At 39.8% G+C, this 20,162-nt stretch overlaps 1 protein-coding gene across 3 annotated transcripts in view; it reads left to right on the top strand.

Moving 5' to 3' along the window:
* PRKAG2 (protein kinase AMP-activated non-catalytic subunit gamma 2) overlaps positions 1-18,915 on the top strand; it is a 282,406-nt gene extending 263,491 nt beyond the window's left edge. Inside the window, exons 9-16 of one of the 3 annotated variants that reach the window (XM_068549718.1) lie at positions 40-85; positions 1,827-1,881; positions 2,890-3,016; positions 5,645-5,810; positions 6,127-6,164; positions 10,426-10,572; positions 13,669-13,762; positions 17,815-18,915. In XM_068549718.1, coding sequence (XP_068405819.1) covers positions 40-85; positions 1,827-1,881; positions 2,890-3,016; positions 5,645-5,810; positions 6,127-6,164; positions 10,426-10,572; positions 13,669-13,762; positions 17,815-17,846 — 705 coding nt within the window. In that variant the 3' untranslated portion in view covers positions 17,847-18,915. Of the gene's footprint in view, positions 1-39; positions 86-1,826; positions 1,882-2,889; positions 3,017-5,644; positions 5,811-6,126; positions 6,165-10,425; positions 11,057-13,668; positions 13,763-17,814 lie in introns of those variants that run through there. The other 2 variants (XM_068549719.1, XM_068549717.1) reach the window with 2 other exon arrangements.
* The last annotated feature ends 1,247 nt before the right edge of the window (positions 18,916-20,162 follow it).

Here is a 20,162-nt window from a genome sequence, read left to right as displayed (position 1 = left end):
GTGTTAACATTTGTAAATAAGAGTTTTTCTTATTTCTAGGTACAGATTTATGAATTAGAGGAACATAAGATTGAAACATGGAGGGGTAAGCACTGTTGAGTGTTAAAAACCTTTTAATATGAGGGAAAAAATGTTCTACATATGTATAAAATGTTTTAATTTCACAGGTCCTCTTCTCTCTGCTTAATAATTGACTACATTAAGACATTTATTTCTATATTAATTTTGATAGTATGCCATACTACTATAAATATTACCCAGTCTGTTTAGTACACATGTATAGAGAACCTATAACAAGTCTTTAGACTAAGGCTGGGATATAGATGGGATATAGTAACTAGTGCCCGAGTCTCTGGCCCCCAGTGGAGCCACCATTCACCACTAAGTATTACCTTCCAAATCTTTGCCTTTGTATAGAAAATGCACCAAAGGAATGCCTGAAATTAACAAAAGCAAGGATCTGTTCCTATTTAAATTCAATCATTATTTCTTTACATTATTATTATTTCTTTACAAATTATGGAGACAAGTAGAACAAGTGAACCTTAAACTAGATGATTTGGATAAAATCACATGAAAATAACTTCAAGATTGCTTTCTTTTGTTTGCAGCATTGAAATTCACCCTTCATAATCACAATAACAATACCCTTTTCTGAAATGGAGCCATTTTTTAAACTGTAATTTCATGATTGTGAAATTGTTCTGTCTTAATGAGACCCATCCTGCTGGGTTGGTACAGAGGGGGCAAAGGACCACTCAGTAAGAATATCCTAGATAGGAGCCTGTGATGGGGATCCTTGAGGAAGAAGCCTTTGTAGGGTGTTCAGGGAGAAGCCTACATTAGAAATTGAGGGGCCAACTCAAGGAAATTTTTTAATTTAAAACTGAGATTTAGCTTTGTACTCCCATTATCTGCTTGGTATGATAAGCACCCCCTGTGACTGGCTGTGAGATCTGAACATCCGTTAGAATGCTCTAAAGAGGGCTGGGCCCCTTTTAATCCCATATGATTTAGAAGTTTCATTGAACGATATATTTGATTTATGATAGCTTTATCAAGTCAAACCAAACAAAGTAAGTCAACGTGGGATCCACATTTTAGCACTGCCTATTATGCAGTGAATAGATATATTTTAACACCAAGACAGATACTTTTTAATAAATTCTGTTGTATAAGTAATGTTAGACCAAGGTTTAAGTATATTTACATTTTGATATTACATGGTATTTGGTAGTAATAATAATAATAATGTCAAGATTTTCTTGAATGCCTTCTGTGTAGAAACCTCAGTAAAGCAAATTAATTACAGTTTATCTTTTACAAAGATAATGTCTACATACTAGAAAGATCCCCAGATACAGTAGATCAGGCTTTGGTGTGGAAAATAAAACTTAATAACACTTAAAGAACAAAGTTTGTTATAACTTTTATTTTATCTTTTAACTTGTGAAAATTAGTTTTAAAGGATTTCTTAAAGTCTTCATTCGTTGAGGGTGACAGTGACTTGGTACCATTCTAGTGACCTCTGCTGGTATTGCTCTTTTATCAGATTTCTTGACTTTTCTTCTGATTTTTACAGCATCTATTGTAATACTGTTTTTAAATACTTAACTTTTCCACAAAGGCAACATCCTGAAACAGTTTGGAAGTTGTTTAATAATAGCCATAACTATAAGTAACACAATAGTTTTCAGTAAATTAATTCGATTTGGGTTTTTAATCCTTCTAATTATTACCTGTAAATTGAAGGGTATTTTAATTTAGGTAATAATTACAAACAGTAAATATGTTACTAATTACATATTTTCTTTCTATAAATACAGAGCTTTATTTACAAGAAACATTTAAGCCTTTAGTGAATATATCTCCAGATGCAAGGTAAACTTGTAAAGTTTTTCTCCTTTGAAAACATTCCATTCATTCAGATTCATCTGTTGATACCATGGGTGGTAGTAGATTTTTTTTTTTTTTTAATCTAGATAGGGCCCAGCCTCCTTAATATTAAATTCAGTAAACTTAGAGACAGTAGAAATCACAGCCATTGTTGGTCCAAAGGACTGATAATGAACTAGGAAGATGGTCATACTGAGCAGTTTGAAAATCCAGATCACCTGCAGCAGAAACCCACTAGGGAGCTCATTAAAATAGCTGCAGATTCCTGGGCTCTTTTCCCAGTCGGTCTTTGGAGGGTTTTAGTGCCCTGGAATGTGCATTAAAACAACTCCCCCAGGGGTCCCAACATGCACTGACGTTGAAAAATCAGTCTCCTTAGGCACTGGTCCAGAGGTGGTCAGAGGATGGGGCTGTCCACAAGTGTTGACCCAAGCCTTCTGGGACGGCTCGGATACATTTTCAGAAATAAAAGCATTCTTAAAACTAGTGCACTAGTGAGAAAAAGTGGAATATTGATTTTTATTATTTTATTTCCAAGTCCTAAAAAACAGCTACACCCAGCACACCTCCTTGTCGGCAGTCACAGGAGAGGCTGGAGCAGCCAGCAGTGGGCTGGCTGCGCACGGAAGCGGCCAGTGCACGGGGCCCCGGCCACAGCGCCCTCTGTTGCCAGGGTCGTCCATTAGCTTCCCGAGGGGTTAGCTTCTGTCATTTCTCAAATAAAAGCATCAAACCTGCTATTAAAAAACTGCTCTCCTAGAGATTTTTGTAGTTCACACTCGAATTTGAGGCTTATTAACAGATTATGGAAAATCGAAAATTTTGCTGAGATCTCCAGTTTACAACTTTTCTAGAACGCTGTTTTAGGTCAGTCAGCCTTTTAATATTGTAATTTAAAGAAAGACACTGAAAGTACGTTTAAAGCAGGGGTGGTCCAAAGTTTTCTAATTCTTCTTTAAAGCCTCCTAACAACTGTAATGGCTTTTCCCGCAGCCTCTTCGATGCTGTACACTCGTTGATCAAAAATAAAATCCACAGATTGCCAGTTATTGACCCTATCAGTGGGAATGCACTTTATATACTTACCCACAAAAGAATCCTCAAGTTCCTCCAGCTTTTTGTAAGTAGTTTTTAGTGTTTCTAAAGACATAGCTGCATCTACTTTAATTTACTTCAAGTAAATTGGCTCCTGTTACCCTCATAGAAGAAATCGTTAGTTTTGAGGTCTCCATTTCTAAACTTCAGTTTCTCAACTCACTACTATTTGAATTGTACACTCTCAAAGTTGATTCCAGTTAAAAAGTAATCACCTTTCAGTGCAAGTAAGAACACTTGGAATTCTCTATTTAAGTGAGAATATTTTATCACCTAAAATGAGGAGAAGCAAAGCAGTTCGCGAGTCAGTCTGATTAAGGAACTGCTTACCCAAGACAGCTTGAGCCAGACTGCCTTATGATGCTTTACTGGTGTCATGGTTGGGGACATGCTCAGAAGTCCTGGCCCCAGGATGGTCTTATTATTTACTGCAGCAGTGATAGAAAAGCCCAAAGCAAATAAAATTTTGACAACGGAATACCATGTTGGTCCAAATCAGGGCTATATTGTCTGTAGGTTTTCTCAACTGCATCGGAAATGAGATGGCTTCATAATCATCCAAAACTCAGAACCTCTTTGGTCGGCAGTATTAAAAAGAGGCTCAGAAGGGCCAGAGTGTTCACAGGAGGGCTTTCATTTTTTCCTTTTAATTACATGCACTGAAGTTGAGGTTATAAGTAATTGGTCAGCTAGAACCAGTACGAGGCCTCATTCATGGTTCAGAAGAGATCATATTAAGAATCATTTTTTTAAAAGAATTTAGTAGACATTAAAAATCTACATCAAGTTAGCTTTCCTGTCTTCTCCACAGCTTCAAATAAGGAAATAGAGCAGATTTCTAGTGTGGCGTGAAGGAGCCCAGGCTGCTCCGACCGCAGCGCAGAGGGTTTAAGTGATTGATTGGGAGAAATGCCTTGTCCATCAAACCAGCCCTCTATTTTAATAGTCTGTGTAAATGTAACACTCATCGTGTTTAAATAAACACTAAGAAAGAATGTAGGAAGGAGAAGAGTAACTTACAAAAAAGCATGAAGTTTGGTAAAGAGGCAGTCTAGGGAAGAAGAATTAAGGAGGCGGGGACATTGTTGGTCGGACTTCCTGTCTGCCCTGGGCTGGACGCATGCAGTCGCCTTGGCACTGAGCTTTAACAGGACCCAGGGCGGGGCTGTACCAGGCTCTTAGCCCATGTACCCCCTTAGAGTTGCCATTTTAAAACAATACTAATCATGAGAGGAGCATTACGCTGTGTCAGGCACTTCACATGATAAATCTAACCCTAGCCACCACCCTCTCAGGTAGGTATTTTTATTCATCTGATTTGGAAGCGATAACATTCAGCAAGGTTGCGTAGCTTTGCCACGGTTGCCGGTGGTGGTGGTGGAGCAGCCCTCCCTCCAACAGCGCCATCCGTCCGAGTCCGGAGGCGGCTTAGATCTCGGGGTCAGGGCGCCTGGCTCACAGGGCCGACCGCGCCCGGAGGCCCAGCGCATTTCCGTGGCCGCGCTGCCGTCGAGGAGGCACAGCCTGAGACAGGCCTTTGGCATCTTCTCCTCTACAAGTAGAGGAGGTGGCCTCTGCCAGTACTGCCTTATATTTGGGCCAATATGGTAATTAGAATCATGCCGTTAGAATATTCAGCTAGGGATTTTCAGATAAAAATGAAGAATTTTAAATAAACTCCAGAACCTGATTTTTACTGCCTTGAGATCATGTTCCGAGAAAAAGTAGCACTGCCCTGAGAGACATTTGACAGTCAGCCTAAGTGTGCAGATGGAACAGGGGTTTATCCTGCATCGAGATGGGCTAGATGACCTAATAGGTCTTTCTTTTTTTCTCTCTAAATTTCTAGGATTCTCATGATTTGAATATTGATGAACTCTTTGACTTGAACATTTTGTTTCTTCTAATTGTTCATCTTTTCCTGATAATTATAAGGTACACCAGGAGGATGGAATCAACTGTACCCTTTATAAAAGGTGGATTTTTGAAACCATAGACCTTATTTTGTTTTAGTCAAACATGATCCTAGACTTCTCTCTTCTGACTTCTCCCTCCTCCTTTAAAACAGCCCGTGAAAAGAAAAGTTAACTTTTAAATGTTCTTTTAATTCTGTTCAGTTGGCTTGTTCTTGTTCCTAGTAGACAAAAATTGGAGTCCTCCAGTGGAGAATTCAGGATGTAGAGGTGGGATGGCGTGGGGACTAGCTTAGCAGCTCAGACAGCCACCATCAAACGCTTTGGGTTTGGAAATGTGTGGGTTCTTAATAAACATTACTAAATGATGACAGCAGGACCATGAATTTAACATGAATAATTTAAGAAGATTCTTGGTGGCTGATGGGTCTTAATTTCCAAACAGACCTGTTGTTCCCTTCTGTCCGGTTTTCCAGTGGGTGGAGAGAAGGAGAAAATGTTACAATGTTAGTGCTTTGCAGTATTTTTACTAAGTAGTTAAATATAAGCATAAACATATAAGCTGGTTTGAACAAAAGACACAGTTCTTGTATGTAACATTTTCACGTTAATTCAGATATCCGGGTGGATTGTTAGAAAAGACTAATTTGTTGCACATAGTTTTTCATCGAGTGTGGACGTGTGAACACTGAAAAGGTCTGCTCTGGCTCTAGAGCATCTGTGCCCGTCTTCCTGTCTAGATGTCTGATATGCCAAAGCCTGCTTTCATGAAGCAGAACCTGGGTGCGCTCGGAATCGGGACCTACCACAACATCGCCTTCATACACCCAGACACTCCCATCATTAAAGCCTTGAACGTCTTCGTGGAAAGACGAGTGTCAGCCTTGCCTGTTGTGGACGAGTCAGGTCTGTGTGCTGGGCCATAGCAGTTGAACAGAAACAACGGTTTATCTCCTTAGGGTAAAACTATTGTTAAATGACCTGGCATATCAGATAAGTGGGGAAATGAAAACTTAGACCAAGGAGTACTCAGGAGAATAAGAATTTTATACTGGCTTATTTTCACATTTTCCATTAAGATACGATTTCATGTCCCTTTTAAAATAGACAAGTTTATTTTGTTTAGCAATATTTAATTCTTAGTAAATATCTAGTTAAGATTGATATTAAATGCTGTTTTTTGTTTCTCAGACATTATTCTAACATACATTTTTATTTTTAGGAAAAGTTGTAGATATTTATTCCAAATTTGATGTAATTGTAAGTATTTTTAATTTTGTTAAACCTGTCATCTAGAATGCATTTAAAGCATAGTCATTAGTCTGTTTTTTTGTGATTTTTCCTATTTTAATAATTCCTAGCTTCTTTGAGGATGAGGACCTTATCAGAATTCCATAGACTCCCCAACAGTAATTGTACTTTTAATATTCATTGGTTTAGCAGTGAATAACATATTAGTAGCATTTTATTGTTTTTAACTTTTTATTTTATATTGGAATATAGCCGATTAACAATGTTGTGACAGCTTCAGATGCACAGCAAAGTGACTCGGCCATACATACACATGTATCCATTCTCTCCCAGACTCCCCTCCCATCCAGGCTGCCCCATAACATTGAGCAGAGTTCCCTCTGCTATACAGTAGGTCCTTGTTGGTTATCCTTTTCAAATATAACAGTGTGTACTTGTCAATCCCAAAATCCCTGACTATTCCTTCCCTCCACCTTCCCCCCCACCCCCGTAACCATAAGTTCATTCTCTAAGTCTGTGAGTCCGTTTCTGTTTTGTAAGTACATTCATTTGTATCATTTCTTTTTAGATTCCCCATATAAGCGATATCATCTGGTATTTCTCTTTGTCTGACTTAACTTCACTCAGCATGACAATCTCTAGGTCCATCCATGTTGCCGCAATGGCATTATTTCATTCTTTTTTATGGCTGAGAAATATTCCATTGTATGTATGTACCACATCTTCTTTATCCTTTCCTCTGTCGATGGACATTTAGGTAACTTCCATGTCTTGGCTATTGTAAACAGTGCTGCAGTGAACACTGGGGTGCAGTGTATCCTTTTGGACCATGTTTTTCTCCAGATATATGCCCAGGAGTGGGATTGCAGGGTTGTATGGTAGCTCTATTTTTAGTTTTTTAAGGACCCTCCATACTGTCCTCCATAGTGGCTGCACCAATTTACATTCCCACCAACAGTGTAGGAGGGTTCCCTTCTCTCCACACCCTCTCCAGCATTTACTGTTTGTGGATTTTTTGATGATGGCCATTCTGACTGGTGTGAGGTGATACCTCATTGTAGTTTTGATTTGCATTTCTCTAATCATTAGCGATGTCGACCGTCTTTTCATGTGCCTCTTTGCCATCTGTATGTCTTCCTTGGAAAAATGTCTATTTGGGTCTTATGCCCATTTTTTGATTGGGTTGTTTTGATATTAAGCCACATGAGCTGTTTGTAAATTTTGGAGACTAATCCCTTGTCAGTCTCATCGTTTGAAAATATTTTCTTCCAATCTGTGGGTTGTCTTTTCGTTTTATGGTTTCCTTTGCTGTGCAAAAGCTTTTGAGTTTAATTAGGTCCCATTTGTTTATTTTTGTTTTTATTTCCATTATTCTGGGAGATGGATGGGAAAAGATGTTGCTGCGATTTATGGCAGAGAGTGTTCTGCCTATGTTTTCCTCTAAGAGTTTTATAGTGTCTGGTCTCACATTTAGGTTTTTAATCCATTTTGAGCTTATTTTTGTTTATGGTGTTAAAGAATGATCGAATTTCTTTTTTTTACATGTAGCTGTCCAGTTTTCCCAGCACCATTTGTTGAAGAGACTGCCTTTCCACCACTGTATAGTCTTGCCTCCCTTGTTGCCTCCTTTTGCCATAGGTTAATTAACCATAGGTGCGTGGGTTCATTTCTGGGCTTTCTATCCTGTTCCACTGATCTACAGTTCTCTTTTTGTGCCACTACCATACTGTTTTGATGACTACAGCTTTGTACTATAGTCTGAAGTCAGGGAGCCTGATTTCCCCAGCTCCATTTTTCTTTCTCAAGATTGCTTTGGCTATTTGGGATCTTTTGTGTCTCCATACAAATTTTAAGATTTTTTTGTTCCAGTTCTGTGAAAAATTCCATTGGTAATTTGATAGGGATTGCAGTGAATCTGTAGACTGCCTTGGGTAGTATAGTCATTTTGACAATATTTATTCCATTCCAAGAGCATGGCATATCTTTCCATCTGTTTGTGTCTTCTTCAGTTTCTTTCATCGGCATCTTACAGTTTTTGGAGTACAGGTCTTTTGTTTGTCTCCTTAGGTAGGTTTATTCCTAGGTATTTTATTCTTTTTGATGCAGTGGTAAATGGGATTGTTTCTTGAACTTCTCTTTCTGATCTTTCATTGTTAGTGTATAGAAATGCAGCAGATGTCTGTGTATTAATTTTGTAGCCTGCAACTTTACCAAATTCACTGATGAGCTCTGTAGTTTTCTGGTAGCATCTTTAGAATTTTCTGTATATACTATCATGTCATCTGCAAACAGTGACAGTTTCTTTTCCAATTTGGATTCCTTTTATTTCTTTTTCTTCTCTGCCATAGCTAGGACTTCCAAAACTGTGTTGAATAAAAGTGGTGAGAGTGGGCATCCTTGTCTTGTTCCTGATCTTAGAGGAAATGCTTTCAGTTTTTCACCATTGAGAATGATGTTTGCTGTGGGTTTGTCGTATGTGGCCTTTATTATGTTGAGGTAGGTTCCCTCTGTGCCCACTTTCTGGAGAGTTTTTATCATAAATGGGTGTTGAATTTTGTCAAAAGCTTTTTCTGCATCTATTGAGATGATCATAGGTTTTTATTTTTCAATTTGTTGATACGGTGTATCACACTGATTGATTTGCAGATACTGAGAAATCCTTGATCGTGGTGTATGATCCTTTTAATGTATTGTTGGATTCAGATTGCTAGTATTTTGTTGAGGGTTTTTGCTTCTATGTTCATCAGTGATATTGGCAGGTAATTTTCTTTTTTAGTGGTATCTTTGTCTGGTTTTGGTATTAGGGTGATGGTGGCCTCATAGAATGAGTTTGGGAGTTTTCCTTCCTCTGCAATTTTTTGGAACAGTTTCCGAAGGATGGGTGTTAGCTCTTTTCTAAATGTTTGATAGAATTCACCTGTGAAGCCATCAGGTCCTGGACTTTCGTTTGTGGTTTTTCAGTTACAGTTTCAATTTCAGTGCTTGTGATTGGTCTGTTCATATTTTCTGACTTTTCCTGGTTCAGTCCTGGGAGACTGTACCTTTCCATATTAGTAGCATTTTATAATTCTTTGTCTTTTCAGTACATGAGTCACTTACCTGTTACTACAGCATGTGTATATGTTAAATGGTCATGTTTCTATACCAGAGACATTGATTCATTCCGCCAACAGGCATGTGCTTAGTGCGCACGTGGATCCCTGGTCACCCATATCCCACTACTTGCTGATTGGGAACAACTGTTCTAAAGAGGACAGCAAATGTATTTAATAGCATTATGTAAAGTTCTGTTTTTTAATCCCTGGTTTAAATTTACTAGATTGATTTTGGTCTTACATCCTTCCACTCGATACTTTTCCCCCATTCATTTAAATTCATTTCCTTAGAGTTTTACATTATTTCTAAGAAAGGGAACTGAAACTTTGATAGCCCCAAACCTGCATACCGTTTTTTTTTGCCTTAATATTGACCATAGCATTAAGTATTCTTTTGTAGCTGTCTCAGACCCTTTTGTTTCATCTTATTCTGTTTAACATAACCGACACCAAAAAATAGGCTTATTGGAATTTGGTTGGGTGGAACCGTGTAAGGTTAATCAGAACCTTGAGAAGCCATTCAGATCTACAGGGCTTCCTCCGTGATTACTTGATCCCGATGGGCCCCCGCAAAGCCTTTCTAGCAAAAACCTTGTTCCCTAGCCCTGGGGACTTATCACCCTTTGCAGGTGTTGGTCCACCTCTCAAAAGACTATTCATTCAGGGAATGTAGGGTAAGAGTGGGGGGATAAATTAGGAGTTTAGGACTAACAAGATACAAACTACTGTATATAAAATAAACAACAAGGCCCTACTGTATAGCACAGGGAACTATATTCAATATTTTATAACCTATAATGAAAAAAAAATATATATATATATATAAATAAGTCACTTTGCTGTACACCAGCAACTAACACTACATTGTAAATCAACTATACTTCAATTAAAAAAAAAAAAAAAATGAACCCTATAGGGTAGGAATAGGGGAATCTTCTGTAGGACATACAGTCAGAATTTAACCGTTGCTTCATAATAAAGGTACACCTTATAAGCTTTAAGTGATTATTGATAAGATGATGAAATAACAGTACTGATGGCATGTCATAAGCTGGTATAGTGGTACTAAGTTACGATAAACATCAGTGTTTTTAAAGATCAGGCTGCTTTGAACTAACTTTGGTCATTGATGTGAATTGAAATGAAGGATATAACTCACTGTTACTTTATTATAGAACCTTGCTGCTGAAAAAACATACAACAACCTAGACATCACAGTGACCCAGGCCCTGCAGCACCGGTCACAGTATTTCGAAGGCGTAGTGAAGTGCAGTAAGCTGGAAGTACTGGAGACCATCGTGGACAGAATAGTGAGAGCCGAGGTGAAGTGGCTGCACCCGGGTCCCTCCCCACCTCCCCGTCTGCCACGAGCACTAACTAGGAAACAGTGCCCCAGGAATTCTGAGTCACAGGACCAGCCCGTGAGGCAGCCTTCCAGGCCAGTCCGGTGACACAGTCTCCCTGCTCCAGAACCTAGCACGTTTCTTGGCACATAGTAGGTCATCTGTGAATGTTCACTGAATTGAATTGAATTTGTAAGTCCTGACGTCATAGCTGAATCAAATAAGGATACTTTCATGGTTTTAAAACATACTTGAGAAAACAGAAGTCCCAAGAGCTTTAAGTTTCCTTAGAGTATTGATGAATTTAAAGCTAAAAAAAATGTGTAATTATATGGTTTTAACAAGTAAGTCAATAAAATGTATTCTGATCTTTTTTTTTAAGTTAAATGGTCTGTTCATCTCCTGACCGTGAGCACTTGTGTCCCCCTGTATTTTACTGCCTGTAAGATTTTTTAGTATACTTTGCATAACACTCTGAATAAAAGATAAGCAAGATCATTTTATAGTGTATCTAATTCAGTATACCCATTCCCAAAATAATTTCTTTCCTTTCTTGTTAGGGACAGGAATGTTGTTACCCTCTTCATCACTCCTTAGGACTGAAGGATGCAACTGTGTTCCTTCTAACCCCTATTAGGCAAAATCAATTCATAATAAGTCTGCTTTGATTTTTATTTAAAAGCAAGAATACAGTCCCTGAGGAAAAGTACCCGGTTATCTTTAGGCTAATTGCAGGCGACCTTAGCCTGCTTTCTGAAAGTTACCTGTGAAGTGGTGTGTTGGGTCAGAGCACAGAGCACAGAGCCCGTCTTCGGGAGCCAGCGTTGCCCAAGTCCACCTGCCCTGCTCCTGTCACGTGTGTTGGAGGGTCCCACCCTGCTCCGTCCTCAGCAGAGCTGACTCCCCAAGCTTCAGCTGCCGTGGCCTTTACCGTTTCACTAGTCTCAACACGAAGTCTTTTTCTACTTGAATTTAACATCCATTACTAGTTTTCCAGAGGGTTCTAATTGACTAAGGAATACATCTATTGTTCTTTTTTATATGCCTTTTGAAGATCGTAAGCAGAAATAGGTAAGACATTCCTCCCTAATTTTACGGACAATGGACCACATCCATCTGATGGAATCCTTTATAACAATTAAAAATCATGTTAAAGGAGAATACTGTTGATATGGAAAAACAATATATTGCTAAGAGAAAGGCCAGTTACTATATACAGTGTGATGCTTCGTGTTAACAAATGTGCACGTGCATAGAAAAGAGACTAGAAAGACTCGCCCCGCAGTATTAACACGGCTGTCCCTGTGGAGAATGCCAGCACGCCTCCGTGTTCCCAAGACCCCTGTTTGAGCACGTGCTACTGCAGGTAGGAGAAGAAAGTGATTGGCTTGTCCTGGAAGTTCATCTGGTGAGCAGCACAAACTTTAATATGAAAATAGGTCATTGAGGGAAATACAGGTGTAATTAAAGTTTTCTCAAGTTACCCACCTTGACTTTTTTTGTCATTAAAATAATTTTTTTCACCATATGACTCCTTGTTGGGGGACAAAGACCAGTTTTTAGCTTCAACATACATACATACATATATGGGTGTGTGTATATATATATACACACACACACATACATACACATATATATATGCACATTTTATATATATATAATATACTTTTTTTTATATATACAGTATATTTTTGGCTGCACTGAGCAGCTTGTGGGATCTTAGTTCCCCAACCAGGGACTGAACCCGGGCCCTCAGCAGTGAAAGCACAGAGTCCTAACCACTGGACCGCCAGGGAATTCCCAGCTTCAACATATTTTGTGAGGAGAAGGGTATACAGTATCAGCGATGATTTGGTTTATTTATATGACAAATACCACACTAGCTTTTAGAAAAGAAACATAAGTTTAGACTCGGCAACAGATAATAATATTTTTGGTGGTCATTTCTGTCTGGCAGAACTAATTCTAAGTGAAATGGTTTCCCCTTGACCTTTAGTAGTTCAAAAGATAGTTATTTATCATTATTAAATGTTAACAACAAAATGTGTCTAGTATAGAATATAAAGCATTCTCTGGCCCTAGACGTAAATCAACTTATGATTAAAGTTAACAGATAATTGTGTTATATCACAGGGTTATTGAAGAACATAAGTTTTTCTAGAGAAGCTTTTAAAAGAAATTTATGTTGATTAGCATGAGAAAGATGACAAAGTGATTTCTCTTTTAACCTAAAAAGCAAGCTATGATGTCAAAAGCATCACCGGCACAGTATCATTAGAGACAAACTATAAAAATGATTTCCCGGCTCCTCCCATCTCCCTCCTGTGCCACCCATTCTGTACCAGCGGGTTTTAACTGTTCAGTGTGGAGAAGAGGATCTCCAGGGTAACCGACTGGCATGTGGTTGCCTCAAGCCTAAATTCTAAAGCTTTTAAATCAGAGAAGCGTGGTGCTCTCTCCCTCCTTTCCTGTTTTAAGGACGCTTTGTTACAGGAATACCTCAGAACACGGTCCACTCACTTATAAGAGACTTTCAAGTAGAAAACAAGACGTGAATGTAATTTATTTCACTTTATTACAGTTGATCATCCTCTGACTGTTACTCTTAATATATGAACTTCATAGAGAAAAGAGAAAATATAATCTAAGAGCAGTGACCTTTTATTTAGTTTCACTGCTTATTTGGACTTCTCTCCCAGGTAAAACCAGTTATGTGATAGTTAACAGAAACCGAGATACAACTTTTAAAAATTAAAAACCGTTTAAGAGATTAGAAGCCACATGAAGCAGCTACTGTGATACTTCATGTTTCGAGTTGTATCTTTCATACATTAATATTTTGAAAATAGAAAACTCAGCAGGACATATCTGGCTAATTTTTCTTAAAAGTAGTCAAGCAAATCAGCATTGCATTTTAACAGCGCCAAGACCATTGCATGGCTCTGTGCACTGTTCCTTTCTCTCATTTGTGGGATCTGTTCATTGTATAGCACACGAAAGACTTTTTCTAACGTCCATTTTAAACCTTTACTTATTTCAACTTTCACACGTGGCCTCCTTTCCTCTTGTTTGCAGGTCCATCGGCTGGTGGTAGTAAATGAAACAGACAGTATCGTGGGTATTATTTCCCTGTCGGATATTCTGCAAGCCCTGATACTCACCCCTGCAGGTACAAATGCCAGTGTCTGACCTTTACTGTAAGTGCACAGGGAGCCCAGGCGGGGCCGGGGCGGGGATGCCGGGCAGCAAGCCCTCCCTCGCCCACCTGCCAGCCGCAGCTTTCTGTGCAGTACTTTGTAAACCATTTTCATTTTCTTTGTGGTTTTGAAGTTCTCCTATTCTACTTGAGCGAGAGAAAAGTTTATAGAAAGTATTCTGACTTAAGAGCATCCTGTCGACACCCAGAAGTGCTTAAGTAATCGAGGATTCATTGCCATGATCGTCATAACCTTGCCCATTAAAAAGTGAAGATCTCCTCAGTGTTGCTTTATGTTTAGGACTACTAACTGGAAATCAGGAGGGAAATTCTTTGGGATCTAAGTATTGAAACCATCTACCCTTCAAAAAAAACAAAAAAGCTTACTAGTAGTGAGTATATAAAACAAATGACCTACACAAACTTTTTTCCATTAATAGTGTATGGAAATTACGTTAACTGCCAAACATTGGTGACTAAACTCATCTTCTGCCAGATTAACTCTAAGCAAACCCTCAGGTCACAGTCGGGGAGCCCGTGAGGCAGGGGGAGGGAGGGGCCTTCGGTGTTTCTCCTGTGTCACACAGTTTAATCGTTTAATGGCTGAAGGGGTCCTAAAACCACCAGGCTTCCACTTCCCCTCCCCACCCACACGAAGTACAGACAACCCAGCCTCAGGCCTCACAGAGATCAAGGCCAAGACAGGAGACTAAACCATGTGCCCTTTGAACTCTTAGAAGTTAAACATTAAAATGTGCCTTTACTAGGGTATTGATTTTTCTTTAGTTCAGAAATCAATCAAACTGGCTAAGACTAGTTTTTACAGTTGGCCTATAGCCTGAAGATACCCACCCGAAAAGAATCCCCATCACCAGCGAGAAAACAGATTGCGCTGATTAAGTGAGAGCGGCAGGGGCGTGATTCCGGGGGAGCGGTGATTCCCAGCAGGCCGTAGAGAAGCAGCAGCACCTGGACGTTGTTAGAAACGCACAGGTGGGGCCCAGCCCACGCCTGCTGAGTCAGAAACTCGAGAGACGGGGCTTGCTGCAGTCATTTTCAAATTTTGGGTATGTGAGAACCTGAAACTCGTGGTAACCTCTTTTTAATCATTACTTAAGTTTTAGTACAGCGTTCGAGTTCAACCTGTGTGCACACTACAGAGTGATCACCCCCCAAGTCCTGCTATCGTCCACCACCATACAGCTGAGCCTCTCACCCCCTGCCACCCCCACCCCCACCCCCTTCCCTTCTGGTAACCACTGCTGGGTTCTCCATGTTCTTCTGCTGTCTTTGTTCATCAGTTCTGGCTTGGGTTTTTTTAGATTACACATATGAATGAAACCATATGGTATTTCTCTGTCTTGATTTATTTCGCTCAGAAATAAGTGAAAGATCCATCCATGTTGTCAAAAATGGCAGGATTTCTTTTTTTTTTTTTTTTATGGCTCATGATAATCTCTGTAGTCATGAAATGAGAAAAGGACTAAAAGATGTGAGACCGTTCATATCATTACTTGTAATAACCTCAAACTGGAAATAACCCAAATATCTTTGAGCAGAAGAACGGACAGACTGCATTCTGTTCATTAGTGGAACGCGTTGACGGTGAACACACATAGCTGTATCGGACGGTGGATGAACCCCACGTACGAAACAGAGCAAGGAAGCAGGACCAATGCAGAGAGTGTGACTGCATTTATATACAGTTGACCCTTGAACAACATGGGTCCACTTATACGTGAATTTTTTTCAATAGTAGATACTGCAGTGCTACGCAGTCCATGGTTGGTTGAATCCAGACGCCGAACTGCGGATACGGAGGGGAATCGTGGATACAAAGGATGAGTTGTGGGTAGCGCCCCAGTGTTGTTCAGGGGTCAGCGGTGCAGCTCCTCTGTGCGTGTTAGGAAGAGGGCTCACCTCCAGACAGGCTCATCCCCACAGGCACGTTAACTCGGCACCTTCAGAAAAAGACACCCCTTTTCTAGTCGGCGGGCCCTGGGCCAAGACACACAGCTTGCCGGGCTGAGTCAGGCCAAATGTCAACTCGCTTCCGTCCCCGTGGCCAAGATTGTTTGTGCGTCACTGATTCAGAGTAAGCAGTTCTTCATCATCTCTGTGCCTTGGCGTCACAAACCGTAAGAATGAGAATGTTCGTCTGGGTGAATTTAAACTTCCACCCAAATTTGATATCTCAAAAATTCTAAATTATTAATGCAAGTCAGCATTAATGAAAATGCAAGGAGGAAACCTGTTCCACAGCTGGATTTGGAATGTATGTTACCACAGAAATAAATATTGTAAAGACAGGGATAGTCGAATTAGAATTCTTTGTAGTACGGTGTGTATAACGCTGTTCATTTAGGAAAATGCCCTGTATTCCCAATAACTGGATTACCAGTGAATATCGGGAGCAGTGCTGTCTTGGAACAGAGGGAGCGCCTCCGTCAGATCAGACGCTAGCATACTCGGGTGACCGTGTGGTGTAAGCATCGGACTAGAGGTCCAGCCTGGGCAGCCCAGCCCCACTGTCCCCTCGGAGCTGTGTGAGTGTGGGCCAGCTCGCTGCTCACCTGTGCAGCCTCCGTCCCTCCCTTCAGCTATAGGATGAGCAGCCTGACACAGGCCTAGTGGCCCTCCAGAGATCCTCTGATTGAAAGCACAGCCGTGCGTGAACGCTGTGCGCCGTCAGACCCCGTACCCGGGACAAGCCCCATACCCTGGACCAGCACTGCTGGGTGCATGTTTATGGAATAATCAGTAAGAGATGCTTTTTGAAAGAATCCACTATTATGTGAATAAAAGGTACCAGTGGTTATTCTTTTCACCAGATACTGGACACAATTCCCCATTAAGGATACTGATTCGATATAGTAACATCTTCTCTTTTTTAAAAAGTTTTTAGCAGTAGTTCATTGTCCAACTTAATTCAGACTATCCAAACAAACCTGAGTATCCACATGTGCAACTAGTGAGTAAACAGCCTGATGGCAGTAGCTACAATTTTTTTAGCCCCTTATTTTTATAGATTGTTGATCTCTTTCAAAGTCGAGTGTCTTCTAGTGTCTGATGAGAAAATACGGAATCTGTTGTAATGAAAAAAATGGCAGCTCCCCCCTCCCAACCCATTTCAAAATATCCTGGCAAGGTGAGAGTAGGTTTTACGTGCAGTTACTGTAAGCATGTTTAATGCTTTTACATTTTTATAAGTATGCACAACAGAAATACTTTGCACCTTTGCTAAAACTTAAATACATATTTCTTCTAAAAACTTTTAGCAGCAGAACCCTCTTCTTTTCCAAATTAAACCTTGCATATTTAGAATTATGATACGCAGGGAATTCCCTGATAGTCCAGTGGTTAGGACTTACGTGCTTTCACGGCCGTGGCCCAAGTTCAATCTCTGGTGGGGGAACTAAGATCCCTCAAGCCTCGTGGCATGGCCAGAAGAAAAAAAAAAAAAGGGCTTCCCTGGTGGCGCAGTGGTTGAGAATCTGCCTGCCAATGCAGGGGACACGGTTCGAGCCCTGGTCTGGGAAGATCCCACGTGCCACGGAGCAACTAGACCCGTGAGCCACAACTGCTGAGCCTGCACGTCTGGAGCCTGTGCTCCGCAACAAGAGAGACCGCGACAGTGAGAGGCCCGCGCACTGCGATGAAGAGTGGCCCCCGCTTGCCACAACTAGAGAAAGCCCTCGCACAGAAGTGAAGACCCAATACAGCCAAAAATAAATAAAATTTTTTTTTTAAAAAGTAAAATCCATCCCCAAAATATTAAAAAAAAAAAAAAAAAAAAAGAGTGCTAGAATTAAGATATGCAAAATGGATTCAAAGCGTGCTGCAGTGATGGTAGGTGGGGGTGGGGAGCCTGGCGCTCCCCTGCTCATTCCCCACGTCTCCTAAGGCTCTGCAGGTGCGGGGAGGTGCCTCCAGGCAGAGAACCACCACTGCGTTCATATAGGACATGCACAGCTGCAATGTATTTTTATATTGCTTTGAAACTTTCGTTTCCCATCTCCTGATAGGTGCCAAGCAGAAGGAGACAGAAACCGAATGACGACCGTGAGTGGAGGAGCCCTCGCAGGAGAACCTGAACAAAGATGCTGGGTCACACTTTGCCTCATGAACACTGACCGCGATAGAACAGAGTCCAATGGCTGAGAATGTGTATCAGGGTTTAGTGATGGGTGTTTTTTCCAGTGATGTTGAAACTAAGCATAAAAAAGAAAGATTTTGTGTTTGAAGATGCGAGCTTGCATTAAAAGACTGTTTTCAGACCGTCGTCTGAAAGATTTCAAATGCTGTATGTCATTAAAGTGCACTGTGTCCTGAATTTCTGCTATTTTTCATTTTAAAGAATTCACTGGTATCTAACAGGTAATATGACATAAGGCGAGTGTGTGGCATATTGAGATCTAGTGCCTTATGTCAGAACAGCGATATGTCATCACTACTGCCCATCGCAGCTGGAGCGCGTCCTTGTGAACTGACACTGCTGGAGTGTGAACGTCTGAACCTTTACCAAATCAGTTTGTTTTCATTAGATTTGTTGAATAGCTGTAATTTGAATATAAATAATTACTTTATAAAACTTTAATGATGGTTTTATGTGTTAGTGTTCTGTTCTGAACTATAGTGTAAACAAGGCTGATTTACAACAGCTTTATTTATTTTTACTTTCATGCAATTTTTTACACATCTTTTGGTGGGTAAACTTCACCGTACCCGTTAATAAACCATTGGTTGCTATTTTAAAAGGGCAAAATTCTCATTAAGTTTGATCTGGAAAGGATATGACTTCTCAGATAGCCACTGTTAGGTTTTAAAAGCTGAAGTTTCTAACAGCATTTGTGGGAACCTCTCTGTGGGGCTGCAAACAAAGTGCCGGGAAGATGTCTATTTTTTCTTGTGTTTTGACATGAAAATCATGACGTTTGTGTGATTGCTGATGCGATTGTTTTGTAAATTTTACTGTGGCATATACAGTATTGTCATATGGTTGAGGAGAAACACAATGTTTCCTGATGTAAGTGCTCTGAAAATGTTGACACTATATCTGTGTGTGTGTGTGTGTGTGTGTGTGTGTGTGTGTGTATATATATATGAGTATAGTTTGGTTTTTTGTTTTTGGGGTTTTTTTTTTGCAGATTGAAAAATTAAAATAAATCTTACTATCTGCCATCTTGTTACAGAAGTTCTTTAAAATACTTTGTATTTCAGCACATTTCTTTTTTTAACATCTTTATTGGAGTATAATTGCTTTTCAATGGTGTGTTATGTTAGTTTCTGCTTTATAACAAAGTGAATCAGCTATACAAATACATATATCCCCATTTCTCCTCCCTCTTGCGTCTCCCTCCCACCCTCCCTATCCCGCCCCTCTAGGTGGTCACAAAGCACTGAGCTGATCTCCCTGTCAGCACATATTAAAATTCTACATGCAGTTTCCCACTGAGATATTTCTCCCCAAATAAAGGAGAACATGAATTCTCATATTCTTTTTTACATCAACAGAAAAAAACCTTAATGATTTGATTCATAAACTTTCTCTCTCCATTATTAAATAGAACATATTTAATTAAAAGTTGCCATGCAGATTTTCTTGTGCTAGGTGTCAATTTTTTCATCTCCTAGTAGGCCAAATACGAGAGGAGATTTCTGTCTCTGTTTTCCCCATAGAAATAGTAGTGGTTGTGACTTAGGCTAATGGTAATACTTGGAGAACAATGAAATATCAGAAAGAGAAAGTTTTTAAAAACCCCTTTTAAAACTGTGTCCAAAAAAAAAAAAACACCAAATACCTAGGAATAAACCTGACCAAGGAGGTGAAAGACATATGCTGGGAACTATAAAACACTGATAAAGGAAACTGAAGATTATTCAAAGAAATGGAAATACATCCCATGCTCTTTGATTGGAAGAATATTATTAAAATGGCCTTACTACCCAAAGCAATCTACAGATTTAATGCAATCTCTATCAAATTACCATGACATTGTTTTACAGAACTAGAATAATCCTAAAATTTATATGGAACCACAAAAGACCCAGAATTGCCAAAGCAATACTAAGGAAAAAGAACAAAGCTGGAGGCATAACCCTCCCAGACTCCAGACAATACCACAAAGCTACAGTAATCAAAAGAGCATCGTATTGGCACAAAAACAGACATATGGATCAATGGAACAGAATAGAGAGCCCAGAATTAAACCCACACACCTACGGCCAATTAATCTTCCACAAAGGAAGCAAGAATACATAACGTAGAAAAGACAGACTCTTCAGCAAGTGGTGTTGGGAAAGCTGGACAGCTGCATGTAAATCAAATGAAGTTAGAACACTCCCTCACACCATACTCAAAAATAAACTCAAA

This window comes from Eschrichtius robustus, chromosome 8 (genome assembly GCF_028021215.1).
Source record: "Eschrichtius robustus isolate mEscRob2 chromosome 8, mEscRob2.pri, whole genome shotgun sequence".
Classification (NCBI taxonomy): Eukaryota; Metazoa; Chordata; class Mammalia; order Artiodactyla; family Eschrichtiidae; genus Eschrichtius; species Eschrichtius robustus.
The sequence above is the reverse complement of the archived record's forward strand: the minus strand, read 5'-3'. Positions and strand labels throughout refer to the sequence as shown.